The sequence below is a fragment of the Chaetodon trifascialis genome, chromosome 21, assembly GCF_039877785.1.
Source record: "Chaetodon trifascialis isolate fChaTrf1 chromosome 21, fChaTrf1.hap1, whole genome shotgun sequence".
NCBI classification, from domain to species: domain Eukaryota; kingdom Metazoa; phylum Chordata; class Actinopteri; order Chaetodontiformes; family Chaetodontidae; genus Chaetodon; species Chaetodon trifascialis.
This window is the reverse complement of record NC_092076.1, coordinates 15,402,970-15,429,783: the sequence shown is the minus strand read 5'-3', so window position 1 is coordinate 15,429,783 and position 26,814 is coordinate 15,402,970. Positions and strand designations below refer to the sequence as shown.

Below are 26,814 nucleotides of genomic sequence, written 5' to 3'. Positions count from 1 at the left end.
CATCTAATATGGAGGCTGACGTGGGCTGGTGCTGGCAGCGTGGTTATGTAAGCAGCTTTCTCAGGGACTGATAGCAATCCAACACACCCAGCAGGGGAGTGGTGGTGTTCGTTTGTGTATGTGTGTGTGTCGGGTGAGATATGGGGGGTGTGAAACAAATCACACATTCAGTACGCTACATAATATTGCACCAGTGTTTTGCCACAGGTACAGAGAGAGGCACTGCTCTGTGCCAATTGATTTGTTAATATGCTAATGTACCGTGATTAGCGAAGCAAGAAACCGAGCGCGGCTTCGCTCAGTGAGGTGTTGATTGAAAGAAATCAGCAACTGAGGTGGCAGATGAGAAAGAAATGCACATTTTGAAATTAAAACTTTGAACTCTTTATTGTAATTACAGGCCAAAGCAGATACTTAAAGGATTCGTTCAGGATTTTTCCAAGTCATAGCCAAACAGTCCTTTTGGAAAAACATAGCAAAGGAATATGTAGCATCAGCAGCCTGAGTTAGCCACATCGTGAGGGTATTTTCCATTTTGCTTTTTTCAGTAGGCTCTAAAGTTCCCTCTTTGTGTTACCCAGCACAGTATGTCTGTGCTGAGTCAGTGTGGAGGGATACCACGTCAAAACGCCTGCAATAAACAAGTAACTACCACTGCTGCTGCTGCAGCTTGGTGTTATCTTTCGTAGTTTTGGCTATCATTTCTATCAGGTCGAGACAGTGTACGTAGGTTCCCTCCTTCTCAGATTGTGTTGCAGCCACTCAGCAAAACAGTGACGTATGCTAACAGCAGCTTTGCGTGCTACACTGACAGCTCCGAGTGAGCACATTACGATGATGCATGTGACGACGAATTAACTATCAGTTTGTCTGACTGAAGATTCAGCTTCAAGGCTCACGAGCCGAATGCATCAGCACCATTAGCAAACATGGTTTATTACATACACTCCATTGTGTGTTAATATGAAGTGCAAGGGTGTGTGTGTGTTTCACAGTCATAAAAAAACATTTAGCTTTATTGCGGCATGCATCACGGCATGGCAGGAGCTCCTGGAGTCACTATTCCCATCGTGTAGCCTAGCGTCACAGAAATGCCCATTACTATCAATGAAAGCTATGATAGTTAGATGAAGTTTAAGCAAAAATAGTTTAACTTGCATGCATTTTTCTTAAATTAAATGTGGCTCATTAAAATCAGACGAGAACCAAATAGCTTGCAGCCGTATGTGGTGTCCTCCAAAAGAGTGATGCGTTGCCCTCCAGCTGTGTAAATTGTGACATGACATGTTTGCGGCTGACATTTTGGCAGGCTGAGTCATATCATTGATTTCAGGAGATGGCCCATCTGATATGTGAAGGCCAGCTGGGGTAAGGGTGGCTGGAAATGCAGCCGAGCCCTTGTAGAACGAGTTACCTTGGGCTGAAAATCTGAGCAAACATAGTTAAGTGCTGATGGTGGGCATGCTGGCAAGTAGATTTGCCCTGGGAGGGAGGTCTCCTCAGTGCACTGACTCCAGTTTTTCACTCGTAGTTGTCTTTCCCCTTTGTGGCGCTGCACGAGAAAAATGCCTGTTCCAGCCAACATCAGCCTGCTGACTACATGTCGGTGCAGCAATTGACTAGAAAAACACAGTCTTCTTCCAGTTAAGGAGCACCACCAATGTTGTTTACTCTTAAGCTGCCAACCACACTTATGCCATTTGTGGACCTGCTTTAAAAGTTTTATAAATTTCATCCCTCCACGGACAAGCAGTTTTCAACCTTTTTGATATGCGTCAAAGTAACCGCTTTACATGGCGATGCCGTGGAACGAGATGATTGTTTGTTCATGCAGTGCTGAAGGGAAGTGCTGAATCTTCCTGTAGCACTCCTCAACCCCACAAGTTTCTGTTGACTGAAACGCTGCACACATCATAAATATGCTGCATAATGTTGAGTCAGGATAACTGCAACTAACACTTGGGCGTGAAGGTTTCTTGTCAGATTCTGGTTCTAAATTGTGCAGAATCACTCAGGCCGCTAAGCTGATGTGTGAATGACTACTAATGGATCGGTTTGGTCTTATGCAGCTCATGTAGCAGGCTCACAAATAGATGCATTACCCTTATCATTTCATCCAACACAAAGGAAACACATGCTGCAACTGCTAAAGCTAAAGGTGAACAGCAGCCACATATTATTCCAACCCTTAGACCTGCATAGAGTTCACTGGGTCCACCATGTCCCAGACCACAGGAACACATCTGTATCATCCTCATTATCCCCCCACACCAGGCATCAGGCATCAGATATGGACCAAACAAAGGATGCAGGAGATGATGCAGTACATCCTCTGGGGGGAAACACTCACAGCCATCAATACGTCAGCCTTGCATTACATGTGTGATGGATTTATCATAGCATCGATAAGTTATTGACTAGAATAATACCCAAGGTCGTCTTGTAGGAATCTCCAGTCGCCCTGCTTAACGTAGTGCAGCAAAAGGTTAATGTCAGTGGTCTTTCCTGCTCCTCTGCGGTGCAGTGAGTACAGATTTCACTCATCTCATGAGGTCAAAACGGCCATAATAAATCTAAGGGAGGTTATCAAGAGCTGCTGATCAATACCATGTACGGAAGCTCAGGGCTGCTAGTATTAATGACAACGTGTGACAAAATAAGTCAACTTAAAAAAAAATTAAATGACTCAACCACCGCTATTGTCTCAATAAATCATCTTTAATTAGCGAGTTTATTCTTCACTAATGTAAAAGCTCATTATTTATGTCAACAACACAACTGTGGGTTGTTGTGCTCTGTTCTTTGGTTGCTCACTGATTTCAATAAATGTCAAGGAGGACGTTTAATGGCATAGTCTTTCTTTCACAATTTATGTAGTCTTATGTACACTTAATACTTAAGTCCACATGTTCAGGTTCTTTAAGTGTTCTTGTTTTGATGAGAAGAGCTTTTCTGAAGAGGCATCAGTGTGCACTACAGTGGACTGAATACAGCAGTGCAGTTCATTTGGTTCTAATGTTATGTGTACTTTATGTGCATTTTAGTACAGAGATGTTCATATTTCCCTCACGGGGGGTTCATGTAAACATCAGAAGGCTGATGTGGAAAAATCTGTAATTCATGTTCATCAGTGTAGCTGCAGCAGCACTTCTTGTCATGAATATACTCCAAACCATAAAGGTTCATTTGGTCACTGGGCTTAAGGTCAAATCCAGTGTGCATATTGTTCAGAGCTGGGGAACGCATCTCTGTAGCTGTGTGTTGCTGTGTGGGAGACCGCGGCGATGAGAAGCTGATGGTAAATCGATAATGATGGATCAAAGTGCCGCATGGCTGGAGCCCTGCGGTGTCAGGGTGCGGGGAACAGCGGTGACTTTTTACACCTCCTCCTTTCTTCTCATTTTCCTTTTCCCCTCTCCTCCTACTTCAATTCTCCCTTTTCATCTTGAAATTCCAAAGACTCTCTGTCTCCCCCCCTGCTTGGTGGCATTTTACGTGTGTGTGTGTGTGTGTCTGAATGTGTGCGTGAGTGAGACAGAGAGAGGTGACTTGATGCTTTGTGTCACGGTGTCAGGTGGCATCAGCCAGTAGTCGATGGGAAGATAAAATGTAACACAATCGATATCCAAGCACTAAAATTGCTCTCATTTCCAGCAGCCTTCTGCACTACATGTGTCCACATATCTGTTGCTGTCGCATGTGAAGAACATTTGCCTCACAAAAGAAATGTAATTCATAAAATGAGGCTCTGTACTGCTGTAATGTATAATGTGCAACAAAGACCGGTGTGAATTGTGAATTTAACCCTATCCCTGCTTTTCAGTACAAATACAATAACTGCCGATTGTTTAGCGTGAATGTGATTTTCTGTTATGTTACCACATAAGTAGCACAATCTAATGAATAACCACTTGGTTCTGTTTTTTAGGAGAAAAACATTGGCCGGTCCGCTCCCAGAGTCACCATGGTAGGGATGGCTGTTCTTTCTTAAATGGTCAAAGTTGCCTCTAACCACTTCTTTATGATTTCTGTATTTCTCTTATGAACTTGTTAGTGATTAATAGTGGTAATCAGAGGTAACATCTGGTTTCTGATCAGTGATTGGAGGCAGCTTATACCTGGAGTGTTAATTGTAGTGCAGTGCCTTCCCGTTGATCTCTATCTATGCCTAACCTGTGTATTTTCCCTTTGACGTTTAGCTCTCCTGTCTATGTGATGAGTATGTGTGCAGTCTGGTCTGTGTGCGCTGGTTTTAGGGGTGAAACGGTACACGAAATTAATGGTTTGGTAAGAAAATGTCCGTTAAGACGAGTGCAGCAGGTTTATGACTAACCTACACTTAGTCACTTTGTTGTAAAGAGTTAGATGAGAAGGTCGTTGCCGCTCTTTTGTGTGTTTGAAACAGTAGGCAATTAGCTTAGCCTGAGTCTGTCAAAAGTTCATAAATATGCCAACACCTCGGCGGGGAGTTGCAATTACTTGACCACACTGCTAGCAGCACTGACGTCCCAGACTCCTGTCACAACGAAGTCGTCAAAGCTGTTCTCACCGGACAAACAGCTGACAGGTCAGTTGGGTTATTACCACCCATATTTACATTTATTGTTAGGCAGTGACTTCTAGTGGCCGAAGTAATTAAGACAGGCGCGAAGGAGGGAGTCGGGTGACATAGCATCAAGAGCAAGATGGTCCACATGTAGAGGAGGGCGTGGTAGATGGATGGGTCAACCGCTGTTTGTGTCCCTTGTGAAAGCAAAAGTCAAGGCTGAGCCCATGATCTTTTCTTAAACCTAAACAAGTAGTTTTTGTGCCTCATCCTCAGCAAACTGTGGTGAGGAAGGTCCTGTACAACGAAGCCCCCAGCACATTTTAAAGAACACTGTTATGGGCCTCTAGCTGTGTAATAATTAAGCTAGTATGCTTGATTGTCTCTGTTCTCAAAGACAGAACATCGCCCAACCTCTCTTCAAAAGGTCAGCACGCAGTTTTCCATTGCAGAAGGTTTTAGCTAGCATGTTTCGGTTCAGTTTCCAGACAAATAATGTCACTCAACTTCAGTTCACGGGGTCAGCACAGGTTTTTTTTCGTGCAATCCACCTCTGCGGTAGACCAAATAAGACATTTAACAGTAACCTGAACCAAACAGCAATTCAGGCCAAACGTACCGTTACGCCCCTATCTGATCTGTTCAATCAATGGTGTGATGATGTGGGCTCGCTACAAAGAAGCATTGTCAAGAGAAGATTTCAATTGCAATACAGTTTTTGCTTTCAGCTAAGTTTTGAGTAGAATTTGGGCCTAGTAGTGAAAAAAACCCAATCAAACTAGGACACACTTTATGTAAATAAGACTGTTCTGCACCTCTTGATGTTTGTTGCAGCTGGCCCACATTTCCTTTTCATTGTGTTGTGCCTTAAAACCCAACTGGTCCCATTTCCCTCTGTTCTAATTCCTGCCCTTTGAAATGTATGTTTTGAACTGTTTCACTGAAGCTTTTTCTATGTGTCGTCCACTTTTCTGAAATGAATGTCCTAAATCTATGGTGTGCGTGGTCTTCGACTCTGTCCGTCTCAGTGGAGAGGAGGGCTGGTCTATAAAGGCATGGATAAAGGCAGTTTTGATGATGTTACTTCTTTTATTTTAAGAAGACATCAGATAAATCTGTGCTTATCCTTGCTTAAGATATACGGACCCTCCTCTTCCTCCTCTACCTCTTCCTCGCCCTCCGCCTCCTCTCAAAGGAAGTCTGCTTTTCAACAGCCAACAAATGGAGTCGGTTGGTATGTCAATCAACTGTTGAGAGAAATGGCTTTTTTATTAGACTATTTTTCCTGCGATGTGACACCTGATGAAAATGCCATACTGTTACCCTGTTTGATTTTTCAGGAAAGATTGTTGCCTTTAAACCCAGTCAGTCACCTCTGCTTTGTCGCGAGAGGACAGAGTGAAACCAGACGAGCTCTGTAGGAACATCATGAAGCACTACTTCAATAAAATGGATCTCTTATTGCCTTTTAACGCACAGGGTCACAATAGTCCACGGTGGGTTCACTGTCTATCACATTTCAAAATGAGCTGGATATGAAGTCCATCTCAACCTCCTGCCCTTCTTCGCTCCTGCTCAGACTATCATGGCACATTTGTCAAGCTGCAGAGGCACTGACATGTCAACTACTTGGCCTTTGGTGTCCTGGGGGCGATTTTGAGTTATGAGATAAAGAGCGATACTTACTGGCCGCATGGATAGAAACAGTCTGGACTGGGATTTTATTGTACTTGGAAGAACACAGGAACAATCTGCAGCTCTGCTGATGCTCGTTAATGGAGTTATCTATGAATGCATAATGATATCTGAGTATTTCAGTGTAGCTATTCATTTCAAAACGTGTTAATTGGTTTCCTCTCATTAGCAGACATCAGATGTAGATTAACAGACAAGCGCAGCCATTTAGCGATACACTGTATTTGCAGACTAGGTATACACATGGTTCTAGCAGCATTACAAAACCATATACCAGAATCTGAACCATATCTCTTAAATGGCATGCTGTAATAGGGGCTTACAGCACTGCTGATAGCACTGCAGTGTTTACTATAGTGACATAGTGCTATGAAGCACTTGTTGATAGTGTTTTCCACTGCATTCTGCTTGCCTTTTTCCTGCAGTCCCGCTGAATGTAATGCATCTTCTGTTGTTTTCATGACATCAAAATACAATAAGAAAAATCAATAGCAGATTTTACTTTTATGCTGTTTGTTATTTTATATACACACCTAGTGGAATTTGTTCAAGCTGGACTATTCAATATTTTTATGTATCTACCTATCTGCCCTGCACCAAACTGATGCATTCATCAGGTCACCCAAACCCGCCCCTGTACGTGCATTTTCCATACACCTCTTCATGGTAGCATCCCCAGTAATTTTTCGTGGTCGGATGAGGCCGCCGAAAGTCTCGAGCTGGCATGAGGCTGGCTGACATTTAGCTGGGGTAGGAAAATTTGTTTATCAATAACAGCAACAGAAACAGGCTTGCATTTTGTATTTGAACAGTCTGACACTGTGGCTTACAGAAATAAAATGGCACATCATTTGCACGACACCCCCACCCCCACCACCACCGCACACACACACACACACCCTGACATGACTGGAATCAACAAAAACACGGTACCAATCTTCACCTGGGTTGTCTCACTTTTCTACAGACAACAAGCCTCAGAATAATTTAAAAGCTGCCATAAAAACACATACAAATTCCACACCTGCTGCCTGTAAACTGCTTAGGAGGAGTCAAACAGTATGCTGAGTTCAGGAATGTGGAAAGAACTTGAAAATCCTTTTGGGCTCTTTCAGTCTTGCAGTGAGACATTGTCTGGTGTTGGAGCTGAGTAAAGTTTCTTGATTTTGTTTCCCACTTTCACAGCATATTCAAGTCTAACTTTTCGTGTTTGCTAGTATTGACTCTGAGTAGCATTTCATTTTACATTATTAAAACCTTTGGTACCAAGCAGCCAATACAATACTACAGTAGTTCTGCAAAACACTTGTGATATTGCTTGCCAAACCGTGTTCCCAGTGCTGTTTTTCAAATTCAATTTTGCTTTATTGGCATCACGATATTTAAATACAGTTCTGCCAAAGCAGGTTGTGTAAGGATTACATTGTAAGTAAGGGCTGGGTTCATACCTGTTGATGACAAGTGAGCTTCTGTTGATGGCTTAAAGATATGGGAAGAGCTTTTTTCAGGGTGAATCAATGTTTTAAGTCCATATTCTGGCTCACAATATCCATTCAGTTAAGAATGAGCAGTGGAAGGTAAAATTAGCAGGGCTAGAAGTCCTATAAATAAGGCTCATAAGCATTATCGCCAGTGCCGCAATTGGGTCAGAGTTAAGCCTCCTGCGCTGCCAGTGAAATCAATGAGGAGGTGGGAGCTACTTCTGTCCAGGGGCCTAAAGCTTTGTCCCCTCCTAACCGAGTGAAGTGGGGCTATTATGGCAGTTAACATTTAGCGATTAAATGTGAACACTCTTTGTCAGTTGTTAAATGTCAAGCCCACGGTGGCTTCCCTTTCCTCCGCTGCCTTTGCAGCCAGAGGAGGCCAGGGATGTGTCGGTAGCACCGGGCTGTCAGCAGAGCCAGTCGGACAGAGACATCCGCATTCATATGTGTCACACACGGCTTGCACACATACTTGCAAACGCACACATGCACAATGCACTCCGTACCCCCATCGCCGCCACCTCCACCTCCTCTGGGCCTTTCATAACTCCAGTAGCTCCACTTGGCAGGGCTAATGGGATGGCAGGGCTGTTGGTTTTAGAGAGGGATGTCATGAGAAGAGTGCAGCAGAGAGCCGAGGATGGCTCTCTAATAGATTCTGGGGTGGGTGGTGTGGAGGGGTGGAGGGCTGCCTTGTGATCACTGGCCCATGTTGCAGTTTCTCTCGGTTTTTCATCCCACTGCTCCACTACATCCTCCTTTTTCATACTTTTCTTCCTTCTCTTCTCTCTTCTCTGCTTTGCGTCTTAGTTTATCTTGTGTCCGCTGTATTTCTGTCTCCCAGCCTTTTACTTACTTGCCCCCCTCGACTGTGTGCCTGAGAGATACTGAGCCTTTAGGGTTTCCATTAAGTTGTGTCTGTCTGTCTGTATTGTCAGTGTTTTGAAGTCTGTCTGTGCCCACCATGATTTCAACTTACAGTTTCCATTTTCAAAGCAGTGAAAAGCAAAGTCAAAGCTTTCTTGTGTTCAGCGTTTGCTGCCACAGGATTTTATTTTTTAAAAATATCTTTTAAACTTACACATATAAAAGCATGAAGCTCAACAACTTAGAGTGTAAGGGTCAGTACACTTGTAAAAACGGCATCTGAAAGCCCCTCCACAACCCTTCGGTGTCAGATTTAGCAGTTTTCTGTAATCAACAATCCGACAAACACACCCACTTCATGCAGTGATTTAACAAAGCAAGTATGCAGAAGCGCAGCTACTTCCGTAAATACTGTTCGAGAGTGTGTGCCATTATACCCACTTGAATGATTATCGCATCTCACTCACCCGACCTTCAAGTGTGTGGCCATTCAGAGCAGCCATAAACACTTTTGCCTTCAGTTGGAGGATACATTGATAGTTTCAAGCATTTATCAGTCTTTAGTCAGGTGCTGGGCCATGGAATGTCTACACACACCTACACACACCCAACCCCGACTTTCCACATTAGATACATTATTTCTTGCATTGTTCCTTCAATGTGTCACCTGCCTGTACATGTCGCTTGTATGTGGTCCATTGGATCGATTTCTGGGTCTTGCTTGGGTCACATCTGGAGGCTGCTCAGTTGTTCAAGCAAATCCTCTGTTGACATTAGTTTAGGTTTATTTGCTCTCCACAGTGAGCTGACTGGATATCATGACGAGGCTGTTTAGTTGTTGGACGGAATTACAATTCTTAGAAGTCGATGTTTTGATGGTTTTCAAGATACCTCTTAGCATACGACGCAATTGATGGTGCATATTCTTATTTAACCTTGGCATGGGGTTCAAGGTGTTTTGTGGTTGGTTCAGCCCCCCCATGTGCTGTATGTGGATGTGATGTTTGGAAGTGTGATGTGAAACAAAATGCCACGCCAAATGTCAGATTACTGAGTCACTTGCGTGCCATCTGGACGTTATTACGCAAACTCTGCAAGAAGGTTCTCCAGACATTGGTTAACAGCGAAGGAAAACTGAATGTGAGTAATCTTCTCTCAAAGAGGAGGTCAACTGTTTCCAGAAGACAGTGTCTCAGACCAGGCTCTACAGCCCACAGATCATAGATACAGTACTGTATGTGGCTGATTCTGACTGACACCATCTGACAAACACACATCTGTGCCATCATGACTGACAGAAAAACATCCATTTAGCAATTTAGATAGGGATCCTGTTTAACCCAACAATCTGGAGAGCATGTCAATCATAAATAATCAACCCACTGTATGATTAGACAGCAGCACTGGCGTTGCATCTATTTTAATATGCCAATTTAAGGAGATGAAGGCAATAACTAATGGACAGCGGTGCATCCAGGTCTCACCCTCCACTGTCAGCTCACTTCATCACTGGCAAATAGTTATCTGCAGCCACTTCGTGGTAAAACGGTGAGTGGAGGTTAGTGTGCGGTGTCGCCTCGAAGGGCCACGGAGGAAGACGGTGCAAAGGGATGTTCAGAGTTGATGAGCAACCTCATGGCTCTGAGATGTTGGGGGTGGAGGGTGGATGTGCTGGGAGTCTTTTTTGAATATGGCTAATTGGCAACCAGATTACAGAGGGATCACTGAACATGGCTGTCCTGGTTCCTAATGAGCTTCAGTCTTCGGTGACTTCTCAGTGGCCTGTTCAGCTGGGCCGTCTCTCCAGATCCCTTAGACCAGGCTTTAAGTGGAAATCACCAGACCGAGGCAAAAATTCTTGGACATCACTGTGCAACATTGGTCCATGTCTGGGCTCTCTAACTGGACTTTAATGGGAGAGTACAGTTTCCAAGAAGTGCTGATTGTCAAGAACATTGTGCTATCAGTGATGGAATCTGGGAGAGTTCACTTGCCAGTGGGGCCAGTTCTTTTGTGAAGTTGTTTCTGTGATTTTAGAGATAGCTTTAGGAGTTATTAATACTCCTAACCACCGGAGGGCAACAAGGATTAATGTTCCTGTCTGTAAGCTGTCTTGTATTGTCTTGGTTAGCCAGTAGGATTTGGTAGAAGAAGACCTAAATGATGCTGGCTGTGTTAACTGAGCTTTGCTACAGTGTTAATAAATAATTAGTTTTGATTATATTAGAAACATTACAATCACTATGATAAATTTCAGCAACTGTAATTGTGCTATTTGTTTTGAAAAAGTAATGAGTTACATGTAGTAGTAAGTAGTGGAATAACATAAATGCATTACGTTGTGCCACATTCCTCCCAACACCGCTCATCACAAACTGATGACGTGTCCCTTCAGTAAACACATGCTGATAAGTACAAGCATATAAATAAATCCATTTACCAACCGCCTGGTCAGCTTTTTTTTTATTTATACCACGATGGCATGGAAATAACAGCCCTGGCCACAAAAAAATGCATTCAAATGTGTTTTGTGGGGAACATGATGCTGCCGGAAATTGTTTTTATCAGTGTGACATGAACATCTACATACTGAACGTATCTGGAAAATGCTAACTGGAGTTTTCACTTGTTTTTTAACAGCAGCCCCTCCTGACAACTGAAGCGTGATTAACAGTTTCATAGTTACATCGAGGCAACTCAAAACACTCTGAAGTAAAACCAGTCATTCCCTATCCTCAGCAATGTCATTGCTGATGTTTAACTTTTGAAAATTTAACAAAAACAATTAGCTTAATGTAATTAGTTGCGATTTCGGACACCTAAACCAGGTGTTTCAGTTTCTTTGACCCACAGTTAACACACGGATGGGAAATTTAAAACTTCTTTCATGAATGTGAATGTGGTTCTCGTAACTGTGATATCTTAGGAACACCTTGAGGGAATTTGTTCACTTGGTCTCAAGGATGAACTGATTACAGTGAAGACATTTTATATCCAAAAGGTGAAAGTTCAGCTTCACCGTGACATCATAATGTCCTGCAAAAACACTTTCCTGTCCATTATTCAACACCATAACTTGGGAACAGAAGAACAGATTGTGACCATATCTCACATTTGGTGTGTGTGAAGCTTCCATGTTTTACAATTTGTAGCTTCCTTGCAGCAACATCCCCGTTTGAAGCATTGTAGTCCACCTGAAGCTCATTGCTTCTGCTGATATTGAGCTTCAGGTGACTGTCGTTGCACCATGTGATGAAGCTCTCTATCAGTCCTCTGTGCTCCTCTGTAAAAATAGTCTCTCGGTGAAAATAGCATGTTTCTCACTGGAAATGATTCACTAAAATCACCCCCCAAAAATACACTTCAAAAGTCTTCACTGCATGTATTATATGAGTCTGGACAGATGTGGATATAAAACTGCAATTTGACTGTTAGAGGCATACAGCCGGGAGGCAGTAATTCTAGCTTTCTGTGCCACCTGTGTAAAGGCATTTACATCGTGCCTGCTGGTTGAATTACACAACAGATAGTAACTAAACAGACATATATATTTATATTACAGTGCTGTTTAATACATTTAATATATTCAGCAGACAGTCCCAGACGATGTGAATTTCTCCTCTTGAATCACGTCTTCTGCGAGAATCACTGTTAAGCATTTATATTAAAAAAGAGAAGCCAGTGGAGGAACACACAGACGACACATCCCATCTATCTCCATAGCTAGGGCAAATATTGAAACCCATGATGTGAGCGCGTCAGGCCTCCCTCTCCTCCTTCTCGTCTATGACAGATGTAAATGGACGTTTCAGCAGTTGGCTGTAATGCATTTTTAAACAGGCACAGCAGCAGACAGCAAATGAACATGTCGCGACGGCAACACTCCACGACGGGGTCTCCATCTATCGTCGCCTGCTCCTCACGTACAAACATACAAGCCCACGCTCACACTTACACGCATGCACACACGTGCACGCGCGCTCCTGCACACTGCTGAGAATAGCTGTCATTCATCAACTTTCTCAGTACAATGGGCTCAGTAAAGGTCCCATCTTTCAACTAAAGCACCTCCACACTGCAGTGCCCAGCAGAGCACTGTACCACTGCATCACATTCCCTGTCAACCGCAAACGCTCCTGCACAGTAGGATGGATAGATGATTGGGTGAAGCTGTTGTTTATTTTCTGAGTTCAAAATTAAAATGGCTCTGCTTTCCCAGCTGACAACACAGAAGAAGACTGGTCCCGCTGATTAGACCACACTCGTGTACACAGAGAGCCATAGAAAAAAAAAGGGCAACGACCAGAGACGGAGTGCGTGTGAACGTTCTGACGATTTTCGCTGCGGCTGAGAGAGCTCAAAGGACTGCCACTCCAGAACACATGTGCAAATGTGCAAAATGGTGCTAAAACATAAGCACATTTGGAAAGACGCTCGCTAATCACACTCAACCATACGCAACATCAAAAAGCACTGCAAGTAAGGAAAACAGCACCAAGGCCTTTGTACAAGTTGTAGCTACATAATGAATGAAGTGAAGTAAAATGAAGTAAAAATATGATAAGTCAGTGTCTGAGGGGCACCAGAAAATGCTGCGGCTGAGCACTTTTAATGATGGAAAATGTCTATTTTAGGTTGACAAAAAAAATCTTAACTCAAGGTCACCCTACTAGCTTTTTTCGGAGCTTTCAAAGCAAACAGAGTCTGCTCAGTCTGTTCAGTTGTCATCGTGTAAACGGTTTGTGTAACCAGGTTGTTATGCAACTGAATCAACTTTGCTGCACCATTACTGCAGCTAAAAGGCTAACATTAAGTGTATGGCACTGGTTCTTTATGGTTCTGAGGCACAAGCTTGAGGACATAAAGGTGCATTTCAGTAAGAAACATCGACTCTCCCGGCTTCAGATTCTGCTTTGTGCACAGCTCGAGATTAAGCCGTTAAGAAAACGAACAGCACAGCGTTCACTGTAAATGAATCGACTTTTGGATTCTGGATCAATTTTTATTTATTTTGCTACAGCTCTGATTTGCGTCACTGGCTTCTGGCCTCTTCTTCGTAGCAAGGGCGGCTCATGGGTATTGTAATATTTAGCCCTGTCTTCCGAAGCGACAGACAAAATATGTTTAAGAATATTGATAAGCGAAACATTTTTCCCACTTACCAGCACTTATTTTTTAATTTGTGAAGGGTGGGGCGAGTGTGAGCTGTGTGTGTCTGTGTGAGTCAGCAGAGGACATGTGCATTGTAGCTGTGTGTGTGAGACAGGTGAGGGTGTATCTGTATGTATGCTGCTCCTGCTGGTGGATGTGATATGTGATTCCTTGCTTGAGTTTTATCAATGTGAGCCTTTTTTTTCTAAATGCAACATACATGTTGTCAAGGGGATAAAAAGCGTATCATTTGCTTGCTTTTCGTCTGTTTGCTTGTGGTTTCTTGAGCTGAATTGTGGGCCGCAGTCGAGCTGCCGCACGCGAGGCCTCATTTTCATGATGAATGCATAGATTAATGGAGTCTCTGTGTTTTTACTCTTAAATTATGCAATTTCCAAAGAATATGAGGGTCTGCGTGTTCCAGGACAGGATGTGATAAATATTGTATGCAGCCGTGTTTGTTGTCTTCTTTTCCTCATCTGTAAGTGTTCTACTGTAGCCTATCTGGAGGTTACAGCAGATCCACCGACTGTAGTTCCATTCATCCCACAATCTCTCTCATCTCTCTTTTTTTGTCCATTTCCTTCAATTGAGGAAATTAAAGAGATAGTTCACCCACTAAATATGGTTTCCAGCAACTGCAGAATAGTGATGTGGCATCGTGACACTGTAAAAGTCAATTTTTACACTTTTCTCTACATGAATCTGTATTTTGTGAATTATGTGAAAATCATAAAAATGCCACCAAAAGACAACTTGAACAGCGTTTTGGTGAATTATCTCTTCTATCACCCTGCTAACAGTCTGTATTTGAGCTGATACATAGCTGTCCTCGTGGACACTGAACACCTTTCATTGCTTTTGTCATTGCAGGTACCCATCAGCACAACTATAACCATGTGGCTCTAGGTAGCCCTACACGCACACCTAAGAATGGTAAGACAAACTAGCGGGTGAGGGGAATATTCAGGTGAATTCACGGCTCAGTTCGGTGTTTGAGATGAAGCCTGGACCTGGGCATTAACTTAAATAGAGTGCTTGACATGGACGTGTGAAAAACCCCTTGACACGGTCCTCTTTTCAATTCGCCCCACCGTGAATCCATTCTGTTATTGAAAATGAGGCCTTTTTGTTGAAGATTGAATCACAGAAGTGTCACATCCCGTAGTCATGAACATTTTTCTGTGAGCGGGATCAGGCTACGCTCGCCGTCCATCCCCCTTTTTTTTTAAAAGCGAACACAATTGGCTGAGGATCAACTTAATGTTCTGTCGAGGTCATCCCGTCCTCTGGTTGACAGAGCGTGTGAAACCTGCGACGTTCCCTGCTGTTATCCGCAGAACAAAAGTTATCGCCGTAACCTCATGCTCCCCGTGAGGAGCATCACCGTGAATCGCCTTTTATTACTGATGTCATGCAGCTGTTTGTTCAAATGGTTCTTGTGAGCGAGCCGAGGCTGGCCCCGGGTCGCAGACTGGCAGATGTGAAGAGCAGCAGTTGCATAAGGATGCAAGGTGGAGGCTGGAGAGAGGAAAGACAGCAGAGATTAAAGGAAAGAAAGGAGGCCATAAGCTGAATATTCACCGCCTTCTGTAATTATTAAATCACTCTGATCTTGCCATTCGATTCATATTCTGTTTGTTTCAACCACAAATAGAAAAAAATGACTCGCTTGCTCTCAGGCACTCGGGGGCTATGCTTGAATTCTGCAGCCAGAATGCCCCCTTCTTTACGGACATAATTGACCATGTGGTTCATTTCACACACACGTACACACACACATGCACACATACACAGCGATAAGCGAAGCACAACTATGGAGAAATGCCTTGGAGATCTATGGAAAACATGAAAAATCCATTTCAACAACACATCTAACACAGGGACTTTGATCACAGGCCCCCTGAAAGACTTCAAATTTCAGCATGCAGTGTATTTTCTAGATAAAACCCGCTGCCATGACCCCCCAGCGGCAGCTGCAAATCACAAGCAGAAAATGCGCAATCGTACACACAAGTGTACGTGACGTGCCTCAGGAAGGAAAAGCTGATTTGATTTGAATTCTTTTTGTGTTGGGTGGGGGCGGGGTGGGGGTGGTGTACTAGTCATGCTGAATATGGAGTAGGTCTTTGTAGGTTCTGTTTTTCTGCCCATCAACATGTTTCTGAAATACTTGTTTTTCACTTGGGTTTGGTAGCTCACCGATCATTGAGACGTGGTAAGTCATACATACATACATGCCTTTACTTTAGTGTGAAAACTCATTCATGACATCCCAGCACACATTTGTGTACACATGCACCAGACACCAACCCGTTTGTGTCGTCCTTTCTTTCACTGAAGTCGATGTGTTTTCAGACCTGATTGAAGTAGCATTTGCTGTATTCTTGCTGTTTGTTTGAACCTGCCTCAACAAGAACATTTGTGGTCTGTCATGTGGGGCAAATCAGTCCCAGAATCCTTTTGACCCATGAAAGCAGCCTATATAAAGTCAAGTCCTGTGATTGCTGATGTAGAGAACATAATCTGATGTATAATTTGTGTTATTCTATATTTTTCTTATTGTCAACAAAACCTACAAAGTTTAGTCATTCTCTCAATAATGTGATTTTTTACACCTCACAAATGTGTAGTTTGTCAGTACTTTTCCAAAACAGCTGGTTGCTTTAGTTATTAAGAAAAATTTTACTCAAACATGGGCTATTGTTAGCCGTGAATGAACGGCACCAGAGCTGTATATATTAGCCTGGTTCCAGACATCTGATCAGCCGCCCACATTTTCAATTTGTTCAGAAATAGATGATGTGGGCGGACGCGGGCAAATAGGTTGTTACGCTTATTGACGGCTGTTTCCCCTGGATGAGAAACAGTCAGCCATTCAGAGCTCCGTAGTAAGGAGTAAGAGCGGGGACCTGATGGGTCGGCTGTATGTCACTCACTACTGACAAAACAAGATAACCGCTCCATCCAGCAAGAAGCTGGCTAACAAAGTGTCAGTTTGAATGAATGAATGAACAACGGCAACTCAGTCTGAGCATCAGGAGAGGTGTGTGTGTGTGTGTGTTACATTGTTGGCTTTGATCTTTACATTCAATTTGTTGGCAATAAGAAAAATGCAGAGTACCACCAGACTTTCCCTTTAAAAACGCACTAAGATTTGCAAAGACTATTTGAGCCAGGTCTGAGTGGTCGTACTGTACATCATGATGAAGCAGTGAAACGTGTTTGCTATGGAGAGAGCTAACAGCATGCCACAGTCTGAGTCGATTCTCCCCTTATTGATGCAGTGTGGCAGACGGTCCACTAGCAGATCGTTCACATCCTTCCAATCCCCTCCCTGCAGCTCCCAGGACCCCCTGCTGTGCCGGCCCTGCCACCACCCTTCCATCCTACTCTCTCAAGCTTCCTCCTCACCTTTCTGTTTAATTTCCTTCTTGTATTTCACTCTCCTTTTTTCCCTTTTAGATTCTCTTATCTCCATCTCTTCTCTTCCCTTTCCTGCTCTCCATCCTGCAGCAGTTACTAAAGCCCTATTTTTATCTATCCATTGGAGGCTGGTCTGGAGCCGCACCCTCACCCGCTGCTCTGCACTGCGTGACAGACTCACAGCCCACTGGGGGAAAGTGAGATAGAGCAGGAGCGAGAAAGAAAATGAGAGAGAGGGGAATACTGAATGGACAAGAAAGAATTAAGGAGTGAGGGAAAGTGGGTGGCAGCATGGCAGGACAGATAAGATTGACAGAGCGAGGAAGACGGCAGTGAATGGGACAGACTGCGGATGTTTGTGTGTGTGTGTGCATGTGTGAGAAAGAGAGATAAAGAGAAAAACGAGAGCGAGAATAAAAGGGGGCTTTGGTCCAGTCGCCCCCTCCCCGTGCGTCTTCCTGGCATCATATCACGTCACATCAGTGACAGCCAGTCCAGGCATGGCTCCCTGGCCCGTCCCAGATCACATCACAGCGCTGTCACAAGCAGGGTCACTCTCCAGCACACATCTGTTGTTTGGTGTGTTGTCTCGTTTTTTTTCCCCTCTCTTTTCTTTTTTTGGAGCACTGTTTCCTCCCGTCAAACCACCACGTCACCTGTCAAGTCAGTCCCGCACCACACATTCACCGAGTGCCCGATGTGACCGCCTATACTCCCCCATCACTGCCACCGGCAAGTTGGAGTTTTAGATATACAACCGTTTCTCAAAGCCTGACACTCAACTCACCAGCTGAGTTACAGCTCAAGCAAAGAAACAGTTTTCTTGAAAAAGTGTTGTTAAACGTAGAAAGTAAGAGACAAAGAGACCAAGTGCTTGTTATAATAACCTTAAACTGTATGTAAACCCGACAGCCACAGCCAGGATTTTAGGAATACTGAGCTCAAGTTATATTTTCACTTAGCTGTTAAATAGAGTTGTGCATTTTCTGTCCATTTTATTTACCTGCATGATTTGTCTAAATGCCTTTTCAAAGCCCTTTCCACGATGCCAGGATGTAATCCTTGTGGGAATGCACTAAGTCCCTTTTTTAATTTAGTTTTTGGCCTGAAAACAGTCAAATTGAAGATCTGACTCCAAGGTTGGATTATGATAGCCAGACCCATTTTGGATACAGATGTAGGCTGACAAATCTCTAGTTCTCCTCATATCAGCAAAATATAAAGTAGAAAGCATCCAGGTAGCAGGCTTCTCGTGTGAAGTGAGCACTGATCACCTTGGCTGGTTTAAATGACAAACATGCACTGTGGCAGATTATTGGAACCACGGCCGTCAGTGCAATGCACCCCAGGCAGCCCACCCTAAAATACACTGAAGAATTAATCATGTTCTGTAAGGCAGCTGAGCTTTAAAAGCAGCCTTACCTTGAGCCAACAATTTTCAATATATGGTGCTTAATCCAAAATGCCGCCTCACATCACTTCTCAGACGGGTACATGTCGTGATTATCCCATTCAGCCTGGTTTACTGTGGGACAACAGCATGTAACAGATCGAGCTGCTGATGTTCGTCACTGGACTGATGCACTCGTACAATGAGATACTTGGATTTGAACCGGTGATGACTATCCAGCTTTCAAACAAAAAGTCATAGCACTTCAAACCACTGTGGCTAAATAACAGTAATGGTGTAAAAAGCGAAGTTCCCCACAGATCAACATGAAATGTGCCTGTTGTGTAGTTGCTGTGCCGGTCAAAGATCAGTTTAGAAAATAAAACACCACTCTCAAACTTAACTCTATGATTGCGAGTGGCCTGCAGTTCAACAAGCCAAAAAAATGTGGAGAGTATTCTCTTGTGAAACGATCTAACTGAAGGCATCATGTGAATTTCAGGAACTGTTATCTCCACGTTAAACTTTCATGTATATCAATAAGAAATACATCAACTTTGTCTGAAATGGAGAATGGGTGCAAAAGTGACTCTTAAAAACTACCAAAACAGACCTTAAAAACTTGCATGCATAAATATATGCTAGCTGCAGCCCTGGCAACAACAATGAATTAGTTACACATCTCAAATGTCTCCTGAAAATAGAAATTCTGGTATCGATATTTCGCCATGTTTTCACCTGAATTCACTGGCACCACAAATCTTCTTACTTTATACCAACAAGTTTATTTTCTCATAGCACCTCTGCCTCTGGGAAATATGTGTAAAGCTAAAACTCCAGCCTGCCCTCGAGCTCAATTTCCCCTTCTCTACCTCAGCAGGTGGTCCACGATGGTCTGATCCAGGCTTTTGGGGAACGAGGGAGGGTTGGGGAGGGGGCTAGGAGAAGCCAGCCTGCCCATTTTTTTCTCTTCCCTTTTCTGTGTCTGTATATGTATGTATGTGTCTCCAGAAAACAATCGGATAAGTGGCATCCTGACCTCGCAGACGGAACCCTACGACCTGTCTTTCTCACGCTCCTTCCAGAGCCTGTCACACCTGCCGCCCTCCTATGAGGCGGCCGTCAAAGCCGACCTCAACCGATTCTCATCCCTGAAGAAACTCAGTAGGTCCAAGTTCACTGCACTAATGCAAGAGTAGGCTCCCTGCCCTGATGCCCTGCATGAAAAAAAAAAAAATAAAAAAATACTGCACTACGTTTGCTTCCCCGACTCCTGACTGGGACTTACTGAGCAGTGTTTCAGCTGTGAAAACCATTTGCTTGCTGTACTGAGGACATCAAACAGTCAAAAAAATATAAACTCAACATACTTTTCCGGAGATTTGCAACTCCTCATTGAGTAAACATTTCAGGGGCTGGAGATGGCCTTGAATCAGAATCAGAAAATACCCATTTCTCAACTCTGATCCTTCATGAAATCAGCCGAGTCATCTCAAGAAACTATGAGTCATTGAAATTCCATGCTTCCCTTGTCTCCACTTAAAGGCTGCAGCCACTATTTCTCTTGGAGCGTATAAGTACATTAAGTGGCTTCTTATGCCCGGGACGGCTCGGTATTGATTTAGTGGTGCTACGCTGGATTTCTGCTGCGTAATGAGGTCTCATCTCATGATATTCTCAGAGTGGAACGCAAATATTCCTTAAGGCTTGTGTAATTTCATCATAACTGCCCCACTTCTCTGCTGGCTCGCAGTCAAAGTGAAGGATGATGATCTACAACTCATCCCGTCAGGGCTCGCTCCACGCTGGCTCCGGCTCATATCTGCCAGGCACCGATTCAAACTAAATGACAAAACGGGTTTGCAGGATGCAGGGCTATTTACTGGTCCTCGCTTGCATTGGAGAGGAAAAAAACAAAAAAACATTACAGTCCAAACGCTTGGAGAATTAACATAGAAGGCATACTACAACTACCGCAAGTACTACAAATAATACAATAATAAACACAGCGACAGTCGGTAAAACAAAACCAAATGAATTCATCTGTAAAAGATTGTAGCCCACAAAAGAGACACGGTGTTCAAATGGAAAGATATCCTTAGGCAGTGTCCTTCAGTCTTCCCAACTTTCTTTCTGCTTCCAAAGCAAATTATTTGTTGCAGCAAATAGCCGAAAGGCTGTGGAGTTTCTTTTTGTTGCTCAAGTAGTGTCTGCACACTGATAGATCATGTTGGATTGTGCTGGAGGGAAGACAGAGCAGCGTTTTTCATTGTCGGGATAATAAAAGAGAAGAATGCTACTGCTTATTAATGCAAATTGGTATCAAACCGAAGAAAAGCATTTAGCCCATTGCAGCGCAGGACAGTATACATCACAAGTTATTCATTCACTCTGCGGTAATATGGTTGATGAGTTTGCAATGCCCTGCCCAGATCTTGAAGACTATTATGCTTGAGAAAGGAACATCTTGTTTTTATTATCTCTCATAATGAATCGATTTGCAGCGGGCACCCTTGGCTCGCTGCTGAAGGGGATTTTGGCTGGGTGCAATCTTGACAGGTGGTGTGAACACTGCTGCACCCATTATTGAAAAAGACAGGCTCAGAGGCCTCCACGAATTCTCAATAAGGCAGAGAGGTCTGCTCCCCATAATTTATTCCCGCCACATAAATGACATTAGTGTTCACCTTTGATTTAATGTAATGGTTGAACATCATGCTGGTGTTCAGAAGGAATAAAGAATTAGCTTCTTCGTACAAGTGGACTTACACATGTTTCCATTTCTGAATGGTTTGTGCTGCATTGTGTCTCTTTGTCTGACGGTGTTTTTGTAAATGTGCGTCGTCCTTTGTGTGTGTACATACTCACAGACTAGTCTTTGTGCATGGGTTTGTATTGTGTGGCATGACGTTGATGCTACATCCACTCCTACTCTGCTGTCTTCAGAAATGTCTTCCTTTTTGATCTGCTTCTCAATGCATGTTATTGTGTGTACATAAGAATCGGGATTAAAAACATCCAATCAAGGACATTCCAACACTTCCAATTCTTGGTGTGAATTGATTGTGCAATTGTACAAACAGCTTTCCAGCATGTATATTAAAGGTGCCTGCGTGCTTTCCTCCATATCTGTATGATATGACTGTGTTTGTTTATAGACTTTCACATGACCTTTGAAAAGTTTGCCCCCACAGCCAGAACTGCCTGTAGAATCCCAGATGAAGCCTGGATGTGTGGATGTTATGTGCCTAGCATGTAATACGGTCTCACTGTGATTCCTCTGTCTCTCTCGATTTTTTATTCCCCTCCATGAGCTTGGAAAGGTGAAACACAGATGGTTCCGCCAACACTCCTCTCTGCATTGTGTGCAATGTGCTCCAATCCCACTTTATCCGATTTCTCCCCTTGCATTCTAACACCTACCCATGTTTTCTCTTGCTTTCGCCCCCTGAATCTCCTCTTCATTTCTTGCTTCTGTTTTTTTTTTTTTTTTATTCCCATCTCCTCTGCAGCAGATAAAGAAGTCGAAGACTACTACACCCGTAAGCGCCACCTGCCCGACCTGGCAGCAAGAGGCACTCTTCCCTTGCATGTTCTCAAAATCAGTCAAGACCAGGTGGGTACACAAGTGCTTGGTTTAAGTGTGCAGGCGTCTGAACAAGGTCATGTTCTTTGCTTTTTATGCATCTGTGAGGCAAAGCGAGTATGCTATCTCTTATTCTCCAGATTTGAATTAGTTAGAAGCTATAGCTGGTCTTTCACTTCTTTCTGCAGTGGTGGGTAGCGAAGCCTTTTACCCCTCAGCTTGTGAATAAACTCACCTCATTCATCTTTTGCTCAACAGCACCGGGAACAGCAGCAGCAGCTCCAGAGCCAGCCCCCACAGTCCTCCATCGCCCAGGCCCCTCCCCAGTCCCAGTCTTCACAGCAGCAGTCTCAGCAAAGGCAGAGACCCCGTCGTGTCCAGAGGGCCATGTCCCAGGACCGCGTCCTGTCCCCACAGAGGACCCCACAGCAGGATTATAGCATGTCTTCTAATGGTATGTCGCCGTACGGAGGCAGGATCCTCTCAGACGAACAGCTCCTGTCTGCAGAACGTCTTCGCTCCCAAGAGCGTCTTCTTCCACAGGACCGCCATACTTCCCAAGATCGTCTGTACTCCAAGGACCGCATATACTCCAAGGACCGACTCTTGTCGCAGGATCACCTCTATTCAAAGGACCGCCACTACTCTCAAGACCGCCTCTATTCACAAGATCGCCTGTACTCACAAGATCGCCTCCTATCCCAGGATCCTCTGCTCTCGCCGGACAAACTGATGATGTCGCTAAAGCGCGGCATGGTCAGCAGCATCTCTGGCGGGTTTCGTGGCAGCGACTTGTCCATGTCGCGGGCCATCTCGCACACAGACGTGTTCATACCAACCACACCTCTTATGGATCGCTACAAGATGACCAAAATGCACTCCCATCCCAGTGCCTCTAACAATGGTGGCGGCGGGGCATCAGGAGCGGGAAGCACTGGGCACTCCAACACTTTAGCCATGAACCAGACAGCATCTAAGAGGCAGGCGTTTGCCTCCAGACGGACTCATACTGTGGAACAGCTCCACTACATCCCACAGCACCACCAGCAGCAGCAACAACAGCCACAGCACTACCGTACAGGCAGCAAGACTGAGGTGACTGTGTAACGGCAGCCAGGACTACCTGAACTGCACAGGAAGAAGCATTGCTGTGTGCCAGGGGTGGGGTTGACTGAGGTACATGGGTACACTGGCCTTCTTTTAGAGTAGGATGGTGGCAATTTCACTTTCTTTGACTGAGGTTCCTGCAAAGTCAAAGATTCCAGGACCAAGAACATCCACATCTACTTACTGTGAGAGACCGGAAAAATGAGCTACACTGTATACACAGGCCCAGCTAGATCTGAAGCCAGAGAGAGTTGTGGATAGAGGAGGTTTTATCCAGCTAACTTGCCTACTGTTATTTCCACTGTCTTGATTACCCTATTCATCCACAGGCTACGGCCTCATTCTGTGTATGTTTTAGTGAGAAAACACTGATTGTGTCTGTTTAAGCCTTTATTGGCCTCCTTTGTCCAACAAATCTATTCTGTGACCTTTTCTGGCAAATCTTAAAGGGCTTTGCATGGTTAAACACATAGACCGATTCCTCCGTGACTTCTGTTGTACAACACAACACCACCACAGGTGATGAACTAGGATGAGCCTGTAACAACTTTATAAATATATAAATAAATGAACAAAAAACAACCGTTTGTACGCCCTGTCCTACTCATAGCGCTAGAGAATCTCAATGAGAGAAACTGAAATGGATGTTATTAGCACTTCTGTTTGGTGCCTCTGACAGATGTTCCATTTCGACAGACGAAGTGGTTTTGTGGGTTACAAAGCACAATCAATAAAAAAAAATATTCTCTTCTGTTTTTAATTTCATTTTTGAGTTTGAATAGTGATGGCTAGCTTGTTTTGTTCTTGAAGCAATGGCAGGTTTTTTTTTTCCGCTTCCAGTAGACGATTGTAAATAAGCTATTCTAGAAACAGTATTATGGACAAGTCTGTACTGGATGGACTTTGTATTAGACTGTCTGTTTTCAATAGATTCTTAAAAAAACAACTATAAATCATCACTGTTTCGTGAGTTCAGAATAGAAACCCACTTAACCAAGTATTTGACAGGATAAATTACTACTATACTGTGTGTGTCTTTGCAAAACTGTAGGACGAGAAGTGAATGAATGTGTTGTTGATTACAGATATACCACTGTTCATATTTGGATGTAGACTGTGTTCCATTGACATCAGAGAAGTTGAACATCATGGAAATGGATTATAATGCTTGTTACAGTAGGGTCAAATAAACCATCCATATTTTTCTAAACATTCGACATTGTTCCTTGATGTTCCTTGACATCTGTGTCGTGTGTTTGCTTCTAAAACTGGTCAACCACATCACCACGATCCGATCAGTGGCGTTGCTAGGGTCTCTTGGGGCTCCAAGCAAGAAATCCCTGGGGCCCCCAAACCATCTGTGTATGCTGCAAAAATGTAGTTTTTGCACACATAAATGCACAATTTCTGGGGCATTTGAGATGAATACTGAAAAAAAAATATTAGTGGTTCTCAAAGTGAGGTCCAGGGACCAACAGAGGTCCCTGAAAGCCCAGGCCTATCAATAATCATTGTTGTAAATAAGTGGCCAGGAACTCCAAGCAACTGCCTGGCTTGCCTGTCATCAAGCCCCGCCCCTGACAACGGCGAGTTCTACAGTAGATATGGTCTATTGAGGTCAGTTTGGTACCGTGTTATTTCAAGTGTTGTGCATAGGACTGACAAGACACCTGTCAAAACCATGAAGGAGTCTTTATCAATGTTTATGACTGTTGTCATTCAGTGTCATTCGGTCAATTATGTCAGTTTTAGTGCCACTGACATTGTTGGAGATGATCTTTGACGAGATAAGGTGATCGATCTTTGTTATGACAACTTGACTTTAACCGAGAGCATACCCTGTCATAAACATGCCACAGCAAATGATCAAACTTGAAGGCATTATGCGGGTTTATGTGTTAATTTTACATTAATCTTTCATATGTGGTCAGTTTTGACATTAGCTGTCACAAAGCCATCCTAATTTTGTCAGTGGTACAGTTTGTACTAGTCATTAAAATGTCATTATCGTTACTACGGTTAATGTATCTCAGAGCTGCTACGTTGATTCTGACCAGCCTCTTTCAATCTGTCTCACGTAACTCCCCCAACTTTATGGGAATTCAATGCTAAATCTCTAGACTCTTTAACCGTTAAGACTTTTGTACCAGTATGAGAACGTGATGGTACTTCCTGCTTTGCTGCTAAACATGAAAACAGATTGTTTAAAACAGTTTGAAGAAGTATTTCAATTCAATTTCTTCTTTATAACCGCCACTGTAGGTGCGTGGTGTGTCAACATCCTTTCTGGAAAAAAAAAAAAAAAAAAAGTATAATTCTAACTCCAAACTGTAAAGGTTTGCTTTCACATAGGTAGAGGCCTCACACCTTATCTGACACTATATCACAGCCTGACCCACTTCCTTAACTGACACTGTCACCATGATATACAGCACCAGTGTTGGCCAGGGCACTACTTCAATTTGACATCTGAATGAATATGGCTGACTTTAATGCTGGTCAGCGCAATTTCAGACCTCTTTGAAATTCATGGCAATCCATGGGTGCGAACGACAGTTCTCACAGCAAACAACGGCGCCTGCAATTGCCCTCCTTCACAAACACACAAGGGGGAAAAAAAAGGACAGGAAAAAAGTGGAATAAGTTGGGGTTTCCAATTTACACTGATCCCCTCGCCCATCAGCATTTAAATGAAAATATGAATCTGCAATCAAAAAGAATCTGTGGAGGGAAAGCAGCTGAAGCGTGAGAGGTAAGATGGCTACGATAGCCTGAGACAAGCACTGCAACTCAAGCGGAGGGAAGAAGAGGAAACTGGTCGAGGAAAGGGCTTTCCATAAAATAATCAGCAGTTTTCAAACTGTCTCTCCACATCTCATATGACATACTCCTCTCTAACAATGTATTTCATTACCTGTCTCTTCCACTTTTAATGCCAACATGATCCAGGGACACAGGGCTTATTTTGTTGGTTAAATATTTAGTTTGGGCTCTCTGTAGCTCTCGGTTTGTCCCTTGCTTTTGCAGTCCCTGCGGTGAACGTCAGCGAGCACTGTCAGAGAGATTGTCATGTCGGGATTTGAAGTAGAGAGAAATCTTTCAGTTGTGATCGTCAGAAAGTTTTCCAGTGACAATCAGAGGTTGTAGTTTCAATAAATAAACGGTCTTTTCTCACTTCTGGTCTGCAAACTCAAGAAGCACAAGAGAAGGTCTAAATCTAAAAATCTTGTAAAATGAAAGCATTCATACTTCAGCAAATAACAAAATATGATGAAAATGGTTATGACGCACACGAATGCATACAGACTGTGTGTAGCCTGAGAGGCAAAACCCAGAACAAAGAAGTCCTGAAAGCCCTCGCTGCACCACCTGCTTCTCACTGTTCGTTAAGGTTAACGCTGTGCAAGTGAGGTGATACCTGAAGGCCACTCACATGAGCGTATCAACATGTTCATCAGCTCAGATTTCATCTGGAACATGGCTGCTGGACGGTCAGACTCTTCCAAGAAAATCAAGCTGGAAGTATAAGAGGGAGGCAGACAAAGGATTTTGAAATGATGCC

At 43.6% G+C, this 26,814-nt stretch overlaps 1 protein-coding gene across 10 annotated transcripts in view; it reads left to right on the top strand.

Moving 5' to 3' along the window:
- Positions 1-24,467, top strand: part of shisa6 (shisa family member 6) — a 58,232-nt gene extending 33,765 nt beyond the window's left edge. The window contains exons 5-10 of one of the 10 annotated variants that reach the window (XM_070991229.1): positions 3,929-3,967; positions 14,617-14,679; positions 15,941-15,961; positions 19,571-19,723; positions 22,072-22,175; positions 22,404-24,467. In XM_070991229.1, coding sequence (XP_070847330.1) covers positions 3,929-3,967; positions 14,617-14,679; positions 15,941-15,961; positions 19,571-19,723; positions 22,072-22,175; positions 22,404-23,252 — 1,229 coding nt within the window. In that variant the 3' untranslated portion in view covers positions 23,253-24,467. The remainder of the gene's footprint in view (positions 1-3,928; positions 3,968-14,616; positions 14,680-15,940; positions 15,962-19,570; positions 19,724-22,071; positions 22,176-22,403) is intronic. The other 9 variants (XM_070991231.1, XM_070991232.1, XM_070991235.1 and 6 more) reach the window with 9 other exon arrangements.
- The last annotated feature ends 2,347 nt before the right edge of the window (positions 24,468-26,814 follow it).